The sequence below is a fragment of the Cyprinus carpio genome, chromosome B20, assembly GCF_018340385.1.
Source record: "Cyprinus carpio isolate SPL01 chromosome B20, ASM1834038v1, whole genome shotgun sequence".
NCBI classification, from domain to species: Eukaryota; Metazoa; Chordata; class Actinopteri; order Cypriniformes; family Cyprinidae; genus Cyprinus; species Cyprinus carpio.
The window spans coordinates 13,615,586-13,629,505 of NC_056616.1; the positions used below are offsets into that span (position 1 = coordinate 13,615,586).

General features: G+C 35.4%; 1 protein-coding gene across 1 annotated transcript in view; it reads left to right on the plus strand.

The window, feature by feature from the left end:
• The window catches only part of LOC109048162 (sec1 family domain-containing protein 2-like), a 108,757-nt gene that overhangs the window by 38,909 nt on the left and 55,928 nt on the right, over nt 1-13,920 (plus strand). The window contains exon 5 of the mRNA XM_042747488.1: nt 12,558-12,825. Coding sequence (XP_042603422.1) covers nt 12,558-12,825 — 268 coding nt within the window. The remainder of the gene's footprint in view (nt 1-12,557; nt 12,826-13,920) is intronic.

Consider the following 13,920-nt stretch of genomic DNA (forward strand, 5'->3'; position numbering starts at 1 on the left):
ATTGATCTCCTCTCTGACCAAATTTGGTCTCGTCTTGTCGCTGTGAGAGCTCTGATGCCAGATCTCTTTCTGTGAACGTGTGGGAGAGGAAGAGAAAGCAGAGAGAATGAAGACAGACAGACTGATTAACCACGACATGCTGATTTTGGCTTCTGTTTTCAGCTGTTCTCTCTCTCTCTTTCTAAATGATAGCAGAAGATGTCTGCACTTGTTTAGCTAACTAAGCCGTATGATATACAGCATTTCAGCATTTTGTTGTTTTGTTTATGCGTATATGTGACAAAGAGGGTGTGCATTCCTCCTTTTGTCCTCCTTTTAGACTCTTGTTCCTACCTGGTCAGTTTGAACTGCACAGTGTTATGATTAACAGCATTAAATATGAAGTGATCGTAAAACAGCCCAATTCTGCAGTGATTCATCATTCAGCTATGGTTGCCGGGAACAAATGACCAAATTTCCCTACCCCAGGAGGATGTACAGTACCCCCACGAGATATCTCTGTGATCATAGTGCTCTCCGCTGAGTAACGTCTTATTCATAAAGGTGCTTGTTTGCCGCCTTGCCCTAAAGACACATTGCAGGAAGTCAGAATTATGTTTCAAAGCATAAAGTGTGTTTGACTCATCTCTATAGGAGATTCCCTGCATAAAAGCACACTGATGTGAGTGTGTGTGAGTTTACGGAGTAATGTGACATTTCCTGTTTATACCTGAATCGAATGATTGTAAATGTTTGGGTCGGTTAGTTTGTCTAGGTGCGCCATCATGCTGTAAACAGATGCTGAAAAAGTGACACATATAAAAAAAAAAAAATGGAGAACATGCTCAGAAACACACACACACACACACACACACACACACACACACACACTTCTGAATGAACTCTAGCTACATGGTATGTCGCTGCCACCTACAGACCATAGTATTTGCACTTCCAAAGCCAGTTCATTTTAGTCAGTACACATACTTGTGCAAAATGTCTTCAAACATATTCTTTTAATTACCACATATATAATTTAAACAAATTTTGTATGTATGCTTTTTTTTATCTTTGCTGGAGGAGCATGATTCATTGGCACATCACACTCAATAGTATAAAACTCTTATTTTGAAACCTGCTTTACTCTCATTATGCATACATGCGCACACACACACACACTGAACTCAATCCTCTGACTGTGTGTTAGAGAGACAAACTAGAATCAGATGGTGAAGTTTAACCCCTCACGTCATAGACGTGTGTGTGTTTGTGTGTGTCTGTGTGTGTGTGTTCAAGAGTAATGTTTTGTTAGGTGTGTTTTGGTGTTTCAACCTGACATTAATTATTAGGTCAAAGTCTATGGTTGGGCTTGTGTGTGTCTGTAACACAGAGAGAGAACAGCCATAGTGCGTTTTGTGTGTGTCAGACTTCTTTATATTCTGCTTTCTTATATAGCAAAAACGAAATGCGTTGCACTTTCATGCAAATACAACACACTCAAATTACATTTAATATGTGTGGAACTCTAAATAGAAAATGTTTAGTTCTCTGTTGGAGGTTAGATATTGTCTTTGTTTTGAAGTTGAGTTAAATAAATGCTAAATGTTTTGGATGTATTTTGTTACTAAAACCCATTTCTGCATCAGAGTTCTACAATTCAGCAGGTAATTCTACAGAGAATTGAGAAGTTTAAAATAATAAATATATGAATATTTAATTGCATCAAATAATGCTCTTAATTTTGCTCTTAGGGCAATTTTTTTTTTCTTTCATTGGCTCAAGTTAAAAAATATATATGTGAATCATTACCCTAATTTTTTTAAATTGGATGAATGAAACATTTTTTTCAGTGTACAAGACCAAGCTTGCAATAGTAAAATATAAAGTAAAAATTATGAAAAAATAAGCCACATTTTTTTTTTTTAAACTAAGGAGGAAAGAGGCATCAGGAAAATGTAATTGCATAATACAATTTAATTATGTTAGTTATTTTATTTTGCTGAATTCACAGAATATGTAGCATTTTAGCTGTAAATCCAGTGATAAGAGTAGGTGTTTGTGTTTGTTTTTGCATGTGTTTGGATGTAGTTTCAAAGTCGTGTCACAGTGACCATCTTACGGTCAGCGGTGACACTGCGGGGAATGTGGCCTGTCACCTCTATGCCATTGTGTGTGTGTGTCTGTAAACACTGTCTGAACTAAATGATACCGTTAGCATAACCATGCAATTACAGGGAAGAGAATGGGGGAATATACTGCTGTGTTCTGACTTTATTTATTTGTTCACTGTGTAAGAGAGAGAAGGAAAGCACAAGTGTGTTTGCATACTGCAGCAAAAACAACATTACGCTGCGTTGGTTATTTTACATACTGCATTGTTCTCATCCAACGGCAGAAAACACATTGAATCCACAGCTGCCCCGGTCTGTCTTTATCAGATCAGATCAGTCTGGCCTTGTTCGAAACCGCTGGACCTGTCAAACAGACAAGACTTGGCACATTGCTTGTTTTTGAGGTAAAGGACTATGGCTGTGGTCCAAACCCTAGCAAGCTACCTCATTGTCTGCTATCTACATAGGCAGATATGCTAAGCAAAAAGGTAGCTTCGTAAATGACTAAAAATTTGTCTGAAATGCCTCACAAACAATTTTTTTGTACTCGGCTAATACTAACAGTCAATTCAAATAAGTATGATGTTATCATGTTGCTAAGCTAATATCAGACCAGTGTTGTTATTGTTAACTAAAATTATTAAAAACTTTTTCATTTTACACTTTTAACATGTTACTTAAATAAAAGATAAATATTACATGACAAACTTAAGGTTTAAATGAAAATTTATAGATGTTGCCTTGAAATGGGTTGATGTAATAAACTTACTAAAACTTAATATGAGATAAATTAAAGCTAAATAGAAATATTGAAACAAAAAAGAATAAATAAAAAAGCACATAAAAATACCTAAATTTAAACTTAAATGAAAAAAATAATAATAATTTTAAGACTAAAAATATTAAATTAAAAAAATAATAATAAAAGATAATTATGAGTATGATAACCATATATACATAATACTAAAATAAAAAATTGACTGTAAACATTCTGGGAGTGTTTTATTCACAATACATTTGATGTTGGCATAGACTGTGGTCAAAATTTTATAAGTCAGCCTAATTTTGCATTCTAAAAGTTTAAAAACATCTAGCTAACTGCTTATTGGCGCACTAGGTTTTGAAACAAAAACTATATGTTTGTCCCTTTATTTATCATTGCTAAGGTAGGGTTTTCTATGGGGTAGGGTAGGGTTAGTTTATAAGGGTGACATGGCTTACTACGCACATACACTCAAACAGCGGAGAGCAGCTCATGTTTAAAAGAGAAGATTCATGAGGATGTTCTTACATAAACTTCCCTGATGCAGGCCAGACCATCTGCCTTTACCTTTAAGAGAACATCCATCAGCTGTATTATCTAGCATTACCTTTAAAAGCGTCTCATTAACTGTGCAGTTATCTCTCGGCCTGTGCAAACCACCTACGCCTCACTCCATTCATCTCCCTACATTTCTTAAGTTTTCTTCTGCATACATTTCATTGTCTGTCTGTTTTAGCATTAAAATCTGACTCTTCCTATTCTCTTCATTTAATATTCATCCCCTCTACTCATCCATCTGTTTTAGTCTTTCTCTGTAGACAGATTGAATTGTGTCCCAGTGTCATCCATGACAACCAAACATCACAACTGATGCAAACAACCTCCTATTATATAAATTAAATATTTTTTCCTTTCATTTGTTTTTTTACATTCAGGGTATAAAGTTTGCTCAGTGTGTACAAACAGAATATATCATATGGGATAAATGCAAAAACAACAATATTAGCACACTAAACAAGCTTGAAAGCCTCTTATGCTCACAAAGGCTGCATGTATTTAATTAAAAATACAGTAAAACTGTAACATTGTGAAATATTATCACAGTTTTTAAAAAAAACTGTTTTCTATTTTAATATATTATAAAATGATGTTTATTTCTGTGATGACACAGCTGAATTTTCAGCATCATTACTGTGTCATTATCCTTCAGAAATCAATCTAATATGCTAATTTGCTGCTTAAGAAATATTTATTATTATTATTATTATTATTATAATTAATGTTGAAAATTAATTAAATTAAATTTATGTTGTGCTGCTACATATTCTTGTGAAAACTGCTTTCTACAGTATTCCTAGATTAACAAAGTTTTGTAAAGAGCAGCATTAATTTTTATTTATTTTATTTTTTATATATATATATATATATATATATATATAATTTTTTTTTATTAATTAATAGCCATCATAATGGTATGTTTCATTCATTTTTCTACATTTATTAATCACTGTTTTATATAAAAAGTGGAATATAAATAATACACAGCATTGAAAGTATTGTTGTACAGCAGGGTAGTTTTTGCACACACGTATGCACACACTGACCTGCGGCTGAACTGGCAAGTGTGGAATGGGTTTCATCTTCATAAACTCCAGAGATTTGTACTAGATGAGCTGAATGAAACTGCTTTGATCAGATATAAGGAGGCCATTTCCAGCCTGATTGATGAAATGAGTGCTGTACTCCCAGAAGGTCTACACCTCACTGCATTTCCCTTAGCAGCTCTGTATGTTCTACTACCACACTCCAACACTGCCTTTACAGAATCTGACCAGGCTTTGTGGTCATAAACCACATCAGATCTAGGATCTGCCTCAGCTTTGTGTGTAATCCTGTTAATTAAGATAGGGAAGCCTTTACTCTGAGAAACTGGACAATTAGTCCAAAACCAACCATTTTTGAGTGTTGTTCTAGGAGAGTCCTAGTTTCTTTCAAGACCCCCGACATTAACATTGGAGATCTGAATGGTGTTGTGACGCGATCAAACAATGGTCCACATACCATCAAGATTCTGTAATGTTAAGGTTGAGTAGCCATTCTTGACAGCACACGTCTTTGTTTGGTCTTCCTTGCACAGAATTATTATGTGGTTTGTCTTTCTGGAGTTTGTACTTTTAATTCTAATGGCCTGCTATGGTGGGAAGCAGTGACCTGTGACATTCTTATTGAGTGTATTTCTGTTCTGATGAATTATATGTTAGTCTACATCAACTAAGCGTGTGTGTTCATGAAAATTTACTGCCATCTGATTGTTTACACTCCTCCTTCCGTCTTGACTCTTAATGTCCTCTGTAGACTAAATGGATGACCGATGCCATTTTTCCATTTTTCAGGACTTTCCTCTGGTTTCTGTCTTTTTGCAAACTGATGGATTATAATATTTAATTCTAGTGTTGTGTGTGTGTCTTAAAGTGATAGTTCATCTAAAAATCAAAGTTCTGTCCTCATTCACATATGATCTGTATGAGGAAAAATTTGAAGACTTGCTTGTTGCATTTATACTAAATATATTTTGTTATATACATATGCAATGGGGACTTGAGATGTCATTCAAAAAGGACCCAAAACACCATTAAGATATCATAAAAATAGTTCATATGACTCATAGACTATATTCCAAGTGTTCTAAAGTCATACAATATCTTTGCGTCGGGATGTAATTCATTATTCACAGAAAGTCTTGTCATCCCTAATTCTTCTTGATGCATTCCTGAGAGAAGTGATGCATGTTTTATTATTTTGAGTCATTTCTGTTCAATGATTCATATATCCAGTTCACAAAACTTGAATTAATGATTCATTCGCGAATCAGGTTGGTTTGGTTTTCAAGTTTCGAAAACTTACTGACTCAATGTAAAAGTGGTTCTTGAGTTAATAGCTTATTATCCATGAATAATGGCTTTCCTGTAGGTTTCATTGTCTTCAGTTTCATTGTCTTCTTGTTTCATTGTCTCCCCTTTTATGATACTTTTATCCATTTATTGATTGCATTACAAAAATAAAAACTAGAACATTCTTTAAATTTCTCCATTGTCTTTAACTGAAGAAAGTAAGTCACACAAGTCTGGAACGACGCAAGAGAGAATACTGTAAATAATTAAAGAATTAGGGTTACCCTAGAAGTAGACTTAGGGATAGGGTTAGGGTTACGTTTTTGGTTTGGGGATCATTTCAAGAAGGGAGAAACCAATGAATGTACTATGAAGTTTATTACTTAATTTTATTATAATTATAATTATAATAGTAATTTGAATGAGCTTTAGCTCCTGGCTTATTTGTGTGGAGTCCAGCCTTTCCTCACTTACTGACATCATGTTTTTATTCGCAGAGCTTATTTTTGGCTGGTTGTAACCTCTTGACAGCGAAGGGTATTCTTAGAGTGCTCTTTTTTTACAGCTCTTCTTATAAAAGCCTTCAGGCATCAAACATACACACATCAACAACATTCCTCCAGCGGTGTGCCCACAACAACAGTGCCCCCTCCCCATAAAAGGCCCCGTCTCCCACTATCTTACCCCAGAGTCCCTGCTGCCCTGAGGGCTGTAGAAGGGCTCCATTGTGTGGAGAGAGCACCTGGTTTTGGTTAATGCCAAACTTGGATACACACTCTCTCACACACTCACACAAACACACACACAGCAGGGTCAGCTCCCTCTAGAGGCCCATCTGGAGTTCATTTCCTGTCGTAGACAGCAAGCCATTACAGGCGTGGCCTGGCAGCCTCTTGTGATTGGATTAGAGACAAAGGGCGGGGCGAAAACTACACAGCCATTTGAATTAATGGCTTATGAGACCTTGTTTCTTCCATTTTACGAATTTTGTGCAATTTTGAGTGTTTACATGACACACATTTCATAATTTCTTATGAAACAGTGAAACAGTCGGCTTCTGGAAGTAAAACTCCTATTCATTTTTTTCGTAGGGGAATAGATTTTGAGCAACAACTTATAAATGTGTCTGTAAAAGAAAGACCTTCTGTGAGCTACAAGGTTGTTAATCTATGGTATATGCTTTTTAAAAACCATCAGCCTGCTTTATTTCAGCTTACTTTTCAAATAATTGTATTTAACAGCATCACTCCTAGTGCAGAACTACATTACACATGATTCTGTAGACTGAAGAAAATTCTCCACCAACCAGAGAATCGTGACAAGTAAATTGTTTCTTCCTTTCTTTAAAGCCAGTCTTGTACCTTTGTGTTTTTTCCAATTTTCAAATACTTTTTTGCTTCAAATCAAAATTTGTAATGTTTTGATTCACCTCATTGCTAGTTGGTCTGGCTCATGGCTTATAACTTATAAACAAAGACTTCTTTGAAAACTCTACATGGGAAAAATGCTCCTGGAACCAAGGCCCCTGGAAAAGTGAACGGGAGCTTTTACGCTCGTTTCTTAAATGGTCAATTTCCCTTCAGAGATCTTATAATCTTTAGGGCTAAAATGATTACCGCTCAGACCAGTGATATCACTTGAATGCACATTTCATTTTGTTTACATTGTTTACCAAAGCTTTAACAGTTCAGTGGAACAATTATGCTTAATTAATATCATGCTTAATGGCGACACTGTGGTGATATGACTTTACTGTAACCCTGTTTATCAGTAATTGCAGCTCATTTTTACTGTAGCATATAGCGACAATAGGGCACCATTAGCTAATTGTGGTTAATAGCAGCAGTAATGTGTGGGCTGGCGACTGCTCTCTTAATAATTGTTTCCTATGACTATAGTTATCAACCACACAGGCCTCTTCTAGAAAACCATTGAGCTCTGCATGTGTGGTGTCTGACTAACAAGTAGCCGCTTTCATATACAATGTGTTGAAAGCTTCTCAAAATGCTTGTTTTTGTGAGGTAAACAAAGTCAGATACTTGACTTGATGGTTATTGTCTTGAGTACTGCTGTAGAGAGCAAACTACTTTACTTTTTTACTTACTTTTGCTTAAAAACAATAGTTTTTTTGTCATAACAACACTAGAGCTCAGACTCATGTTTGTGGGTTAAATATTCTTCTGTTCATGTACATTTTCAGCAACCAGCAACTTGATTTCCTGTGCCGCTACGACTGAAACCAATCTTACGGTGATCTTTTAGATCTTAAGTGGTGTTGAAAGTTATTGGCATTTTGATTTCAATGCATAACTGCAATTGCAGTAGGACTATCCAAGTTTTTTGGAAGCCACATGTTACTAAACCCATGTTTTTTGTGGCCAAGATCTCATTTGGGTTTTCAGATTTTTCTGCATACTTTGTGAATTGTTTAATCTAGGGCTTCTAATGTTAGGACTGGGTGGAGAGAGAAAATTGTTCTCTGTGGACTGAGTTTAGTTTAGCAAATTTCTTATATTCCTTACTCTACTTTGTCAAGGAAAGCCCCTGGATGCTATTAGGGGAAATAGCGTCTCAGATCACTATGTCAACAGCTGTAAATGTAAAATCTGTGCATTTTTCTCCTGTGTGTGTTCACATGCTTGTGTTTGTGTCTCAGCAGGTCATTTTAGTGAACAGCCCAATTAGGTGAACATGACCATCATGCAGATGTCAGGTGCTCTAAAGAACACAAACACAGACCATTAGGGCCCTGGACGCAGAAGAAGAACTTTTAAAACACACCACACACTCTTTACACTCAGACAAGTATATATATACACACTCATTCATTCAAGTGACAAATGTTCACCTAAATCTTTTAAAACACCTCCCAGACATCTTTTAAACAAGCTAAACAAAAACTCTGCCCTGTACTATCCTGTCTAATACTAATGTGAAGAATTACTAAGCAGTTCAAGGCCCAACAAGGTCAATGTGAGAGAGTTTGGGTTCAGTTAGCAGAACTGTGACTTGCTTTAGTGAGTCTCCACTATATGTACATTTAATTTTTATTTTTTTTTAAATCATATACATGCATTTTACTATACAGACTATATAAAATTTGGATTGTATATAACTGTGATTTGTGGTTCTGAGTTTTGTTTGGTTGTCAATTTTTGGAGTGTCCTGTGTAATTTTTATATCCATATAATTTACAGATATTATTGAAAATTATTATGCAAAAGATAATTTTATTAAAAATAATAATAATAATAATAAATAAATAACATTTATCAAATAATTTCCAAATAGGAAACATGTGAATATAAAAATGATACATTAAAATGCTGAATTAAAAAATATAATTTCATTTAATATTCTTATACCACAAATTACAAATTCAAAATATGCATTTAAAATGTTTGTGTTAGTATCAGTGTGTATAAGGCCAAAATGTTAGCAGGACAAGAAGTCGAAACTACAGAAGCTGAAAAAATCTAGATGTTAACTACCGGGTGTTTTTTCCCCCTCTTCCTCTGGTTGTGTCCTAGCTTGCCTTGACTACGAAGTGAGGTAGTCAAAAATCAAATAGGTGCATAACAGCCCTGGCACCTTTTATCCTTTCTAGCGCAGAATCATACTGGGCGAATGCATTTGGGTGTCCTTTTATGTAGTTTGTGAGGTCAGATGATGTTACAGCCCATTACCAATCAAAGATGTTGTAGAATATCTCTTACCATCATGATGCAGTGACAACATCATAAAAGAACTCTCTTTTTCATGCTCTCTTTCTCTGTATCCCCCTCCATCTCTGTCTCTCATCTTTCTTTCATCAGTAAATGAAATAGAAAAGAGAACGCCTAAGCTCTGTTTCACAAATATTTGGGCTAAGGGTTCTGCATGGTTTCTATTTCACAATGTCAAAGGATAAAAATGTGTTTGTGGTAGAGGCTGGTGTGAGTCACGTGCCTTTGAGGGAGTTTGTCTTGTTTCTCTTGATTCGCACTCATTGTCAGACACAGATCTGGGCTTTGATTCAGAAACGAGAACAAGACTGGATGCGGTGCTCCTGTTTGTTCATCTACTTACCAGAATTACTGATTGCAATGTCCGTTGACGAAGTGTTTTGTCATTTTGCACATTCTCAAGTTGAGTGATGAATTATATGTAATGTAATTTACATTACATGATGATTTTCTGATCCTTCTTTACCATCTACTTTGGTCTCCAAAATACCTGAGCAAATCTTTTACCCGCATAATAAAAATTGCCAACCACACCATCATCGGAAGAATTTGAGGATTGGCTTACCAGACCCACTTCCGTTTCTGACCGAATTGGATTGTTTGTTATTAATGACCATTTCCTAAAAGAAATTTATAGATTCACAATGGTTCACAAACTTTTTTTTTTAAATGTATATCCTTTCATTTATGGATTGATGCATCACAGGTGTGACTCAATCCGATTCCAGTCAATGTCCTCCCTACATTTCCAGGCCTGATTTAGAATGATTAGGTCCGATGGAGAAAGAGTGAGTCCCTCATATCCTGGCGGTCTGGCTGGGAGGTTACATGGTGCACAGATCTGAATTAGCCCGCTGGGGTTCGACTTCCTTCGGCTCTTTGAGTTCCCCCAAAAAACAGTCCAAAACTTCTCAAAGTCATGAGGAAAAAAAGGACATTAAACAAAAAAGGACATGTTCAATATATGAATCTCAATTGTAATCTGATCAGAGATCCCGATTCTGTATGCAATGGGGAATCTCATCCGCTAAAACAGGTAACAGTGTGGAATTACATTTACTGTGAGAGAATAACCTACAACACACTCCCATTTATTCTCTTCTGACTAATAATGGTTACCTTGTAAGATGATTCAGGTGGGCCGCTCATGTTCTGAAGGAAGGATGACACGCGGGGGCCTAGTGGGTTGAGACTCCGTGTTTCAGTGCTTTGGAATGTATTGTTTGGTTTTCGTACTCTCAGGCTCAGAGGGAGGATTTTGTAGTTTTCAGATATGAGATTCTGAAGCAAGGCCAGTTCAGCTCTCTCCAGAGAGAGAAATCGTGTTTGTGTTGGGCAGAACAGCTCTGCTGAACTCAATAGGGATGCTTTTTCATTGCAAATGAAATCCATCCTCAAGGTTATTAGATTTTGGAGGTTTCTAATACACACAAGTTCTAACACACGCACGCAATCGTTCTCAGAAACACAAAAACACATTGATGTGTATCTCAACAGTCTGTCCTCATGTAAACCAAGCAGCTTTTCCAGTTGAATTTGTTCTGATATCGCCTCCTGTAGACAGATTGCATAACAGAGATATCATTTGTGGAAACTTTTCAGGGTAATCTGCACTTGACCTTGGTTGGGTATAAATATTCCCATTCACAGATTCTCTATGTAGGGCAACTTTAAATGCCTTGCAACTACTAAATGCAGGTTAGGAGTTGATGGCATAATAAACTTAAATAAAATAATAAAATTCTTAAAATAAATATAAATGTAATATACAGTAAATTATACGGTAACACTTTACTTAAAGCCTTTATGTATAATGTATTATAAAGGGTTATTAAAGGATATAATGCATTATAATTATTCATAATGTGTGTTGTAAAACATTGTCTTGTCATAAATAATTATAACCAAATTTAAAATGCATAGTAATGAATTGATACTGAAAGTGTTATAATGTAATAACTGTGGTTACAATCATTCATGAAATTGTACAGTGCATTATAAGGTGCATTACAAGGCATAATTAATGTGTTAAAACTACTTTTTAGAATGCATCATACATAAAGGCTTTAAGTAAAGTGTTACCAATAATTGTGTTATTATTTATGGTGTTATGACACCTTATATTAATTTAAATATATTGAACACTCTACCATTCAAAATTCAGAGTCAGTAAGTATTATTAAAAAACAAAAAATTAGGAAATTACTTATTCAGTTAGGATGCATTAAATTGTTCAAAAGTAACATTTAGACATTTAAATTTGTTACAAAAATGTTAAAATAATTGCTTTTTTTATTTTTTAATATTTTCTATTATAAGAGAATCTTGAAACAAGTATCACAGTTTCTGCAAAAAAAAAAAAAAAAAATTTCAACATTGATAATTAAAATAAGAAATGCTGAGCACCAAATCAGCATATTAGAATGATTTCTGAAGGATCATGTGACGTGACAAAATATATTTTAAAACATATTAAAATAGAAAAGTTTTATATATTTACAATAATAATAATATTTCACAACATTGCTATTTTTACTATATTTTTGATCAGATAAATTCAGAATATTAGATATTGTAAATTTAGTCCTACTAATACACTTGTATAGCTTATTAAAAGGAACCTTTTTCTGTTACTTTTCCTGTCTTCTATTGGTTGGACAATAGATTTGATAGAACCACACTTTTTTACAGAGGCATCAACCTACAAATGCCATACCTATACTTGTTGCATATTAAGCTGTGATATGAGAAAATATTTTAACAAAAATGTATGCACTTCAGCTTTAAAAGATATTTTTGTGAATCTTATCCACAAATTTGCTCAGTAACCGAATTAGGTATTAGTTCATGGTCAGAACGAGTAATTGCTCCCTTCAGACCTGATTTTCTAAAGAATTTAAAATACGCAGAAGTGGAAAAGACTGCGGTGGAGGTCTCTAACATAATGATTGATCGTGTCATGGAAATAACTATAGCAGAACTTTGTAATTCCTGCTGGATAAATGTCACAGCTGTAGTTTGATAGATGCGATGCTACATTTTTAATAGTCTTAATAGTGCTGATGAATGTCTTGTCTCTGCTCTGCAGGCCTTGGGGGATTCAGACCTGGCCGAGGTTCTGAAACAACTTCTTCCCATCATAAAGTCCAGTGAGTCTGGAACAGACTCTAGTGAGCTGAGTGTGGATGATCTTCTGGTGCTGCTGGTCTATGTGTACTCTGTGGCCAAGGAAGCATGTCCAGGTGGTGCTGATAAGGAAAAACATGTTGAGAAGGTGGAAAATGAGTTGATTGGCGCACTGACACTCCGACTTACCCGGCAGACCTCATTAAGCCCTCTGCTGCAGGAGATCACAGGTAAGTGGTGGAATACTAGTTCAACATGATCCCAGTACCCTTAGAATATAGCAGTAATGTGTAGCAACAACTCTAAGTCATTCGTTTGTGGGTTGATAGGAAGAGTAGATTACTAATGATTACTGTCACATTATTGTCACTAAGTTTCCACATCACTGAGTGACTTTTCATGAAGCTGTCAAGTCCAATCTCAGTGTAGCACACTAGTGATTAGTGCCAAAACATTTAAACAACATTAAAACAACCACCAGCACAACCGCCGCACAGCTGCTCTGACCTCTCCACTTCAGCACTGCTCGCCTGTAATGGGACTCTGACAAACCAGCACCATTCGCTCAACCGCTATAAGTTGGAACCATTCTATGTCTCATGGCACACACATACATACACATGCATAGTACAAACTTTGGTCATGTCCTGAGGTGTGACATGCAAGATTTTGCTCATTCTTTTATGCATGTAGATTCTATGAGCTCATATTATTGAGAGACAGTGTGCATGTACATCTACATGTACTGTAATATTTGTAGAGCTGCACAATATTGGTACCATATCAGTTATATTAAAGATTGGACAACTTAAAGGGATAGTTCACCCAAAAATGAAAATTCTGTCTTTAATTACTAATAAATAAATAATAAATTCCATTTTAAACTATATTAAAAATGGAAAACGGACATTTTAAATTTCAATAATATTTGACAATATTACTATAGCTCTCATCAAATAAGTCAAATAAGGCCCAGATCAGACCGAACACATTTTTTAGGTCTGAAAACGCAAGGCGCACCGCACTGCCTTTTTTTGGTGACTTTTAAAAAGAGCAGTGCGCTCCGTTTTTTATGTTGCTAGGCAACCACCAAATCAGCAGTCCTGTCAGTGTAATCAAATGATTATAGCGCGAGCGCTCTAAAATCTTTGGTTTTTGCTGTCAAGTAAATTGTCAAATTAGCAAAAACCTTAAAAAATAGAGCTCCAGGTAACCCGCAACAGAAACCAAAATTTCTCCTCCATCACTTCATTCTCTGGACTTTCTAAGCAACGGTAAACTTTAATCACCACAAGGAACATTGATGGCTATGATGCCTTAAGTTT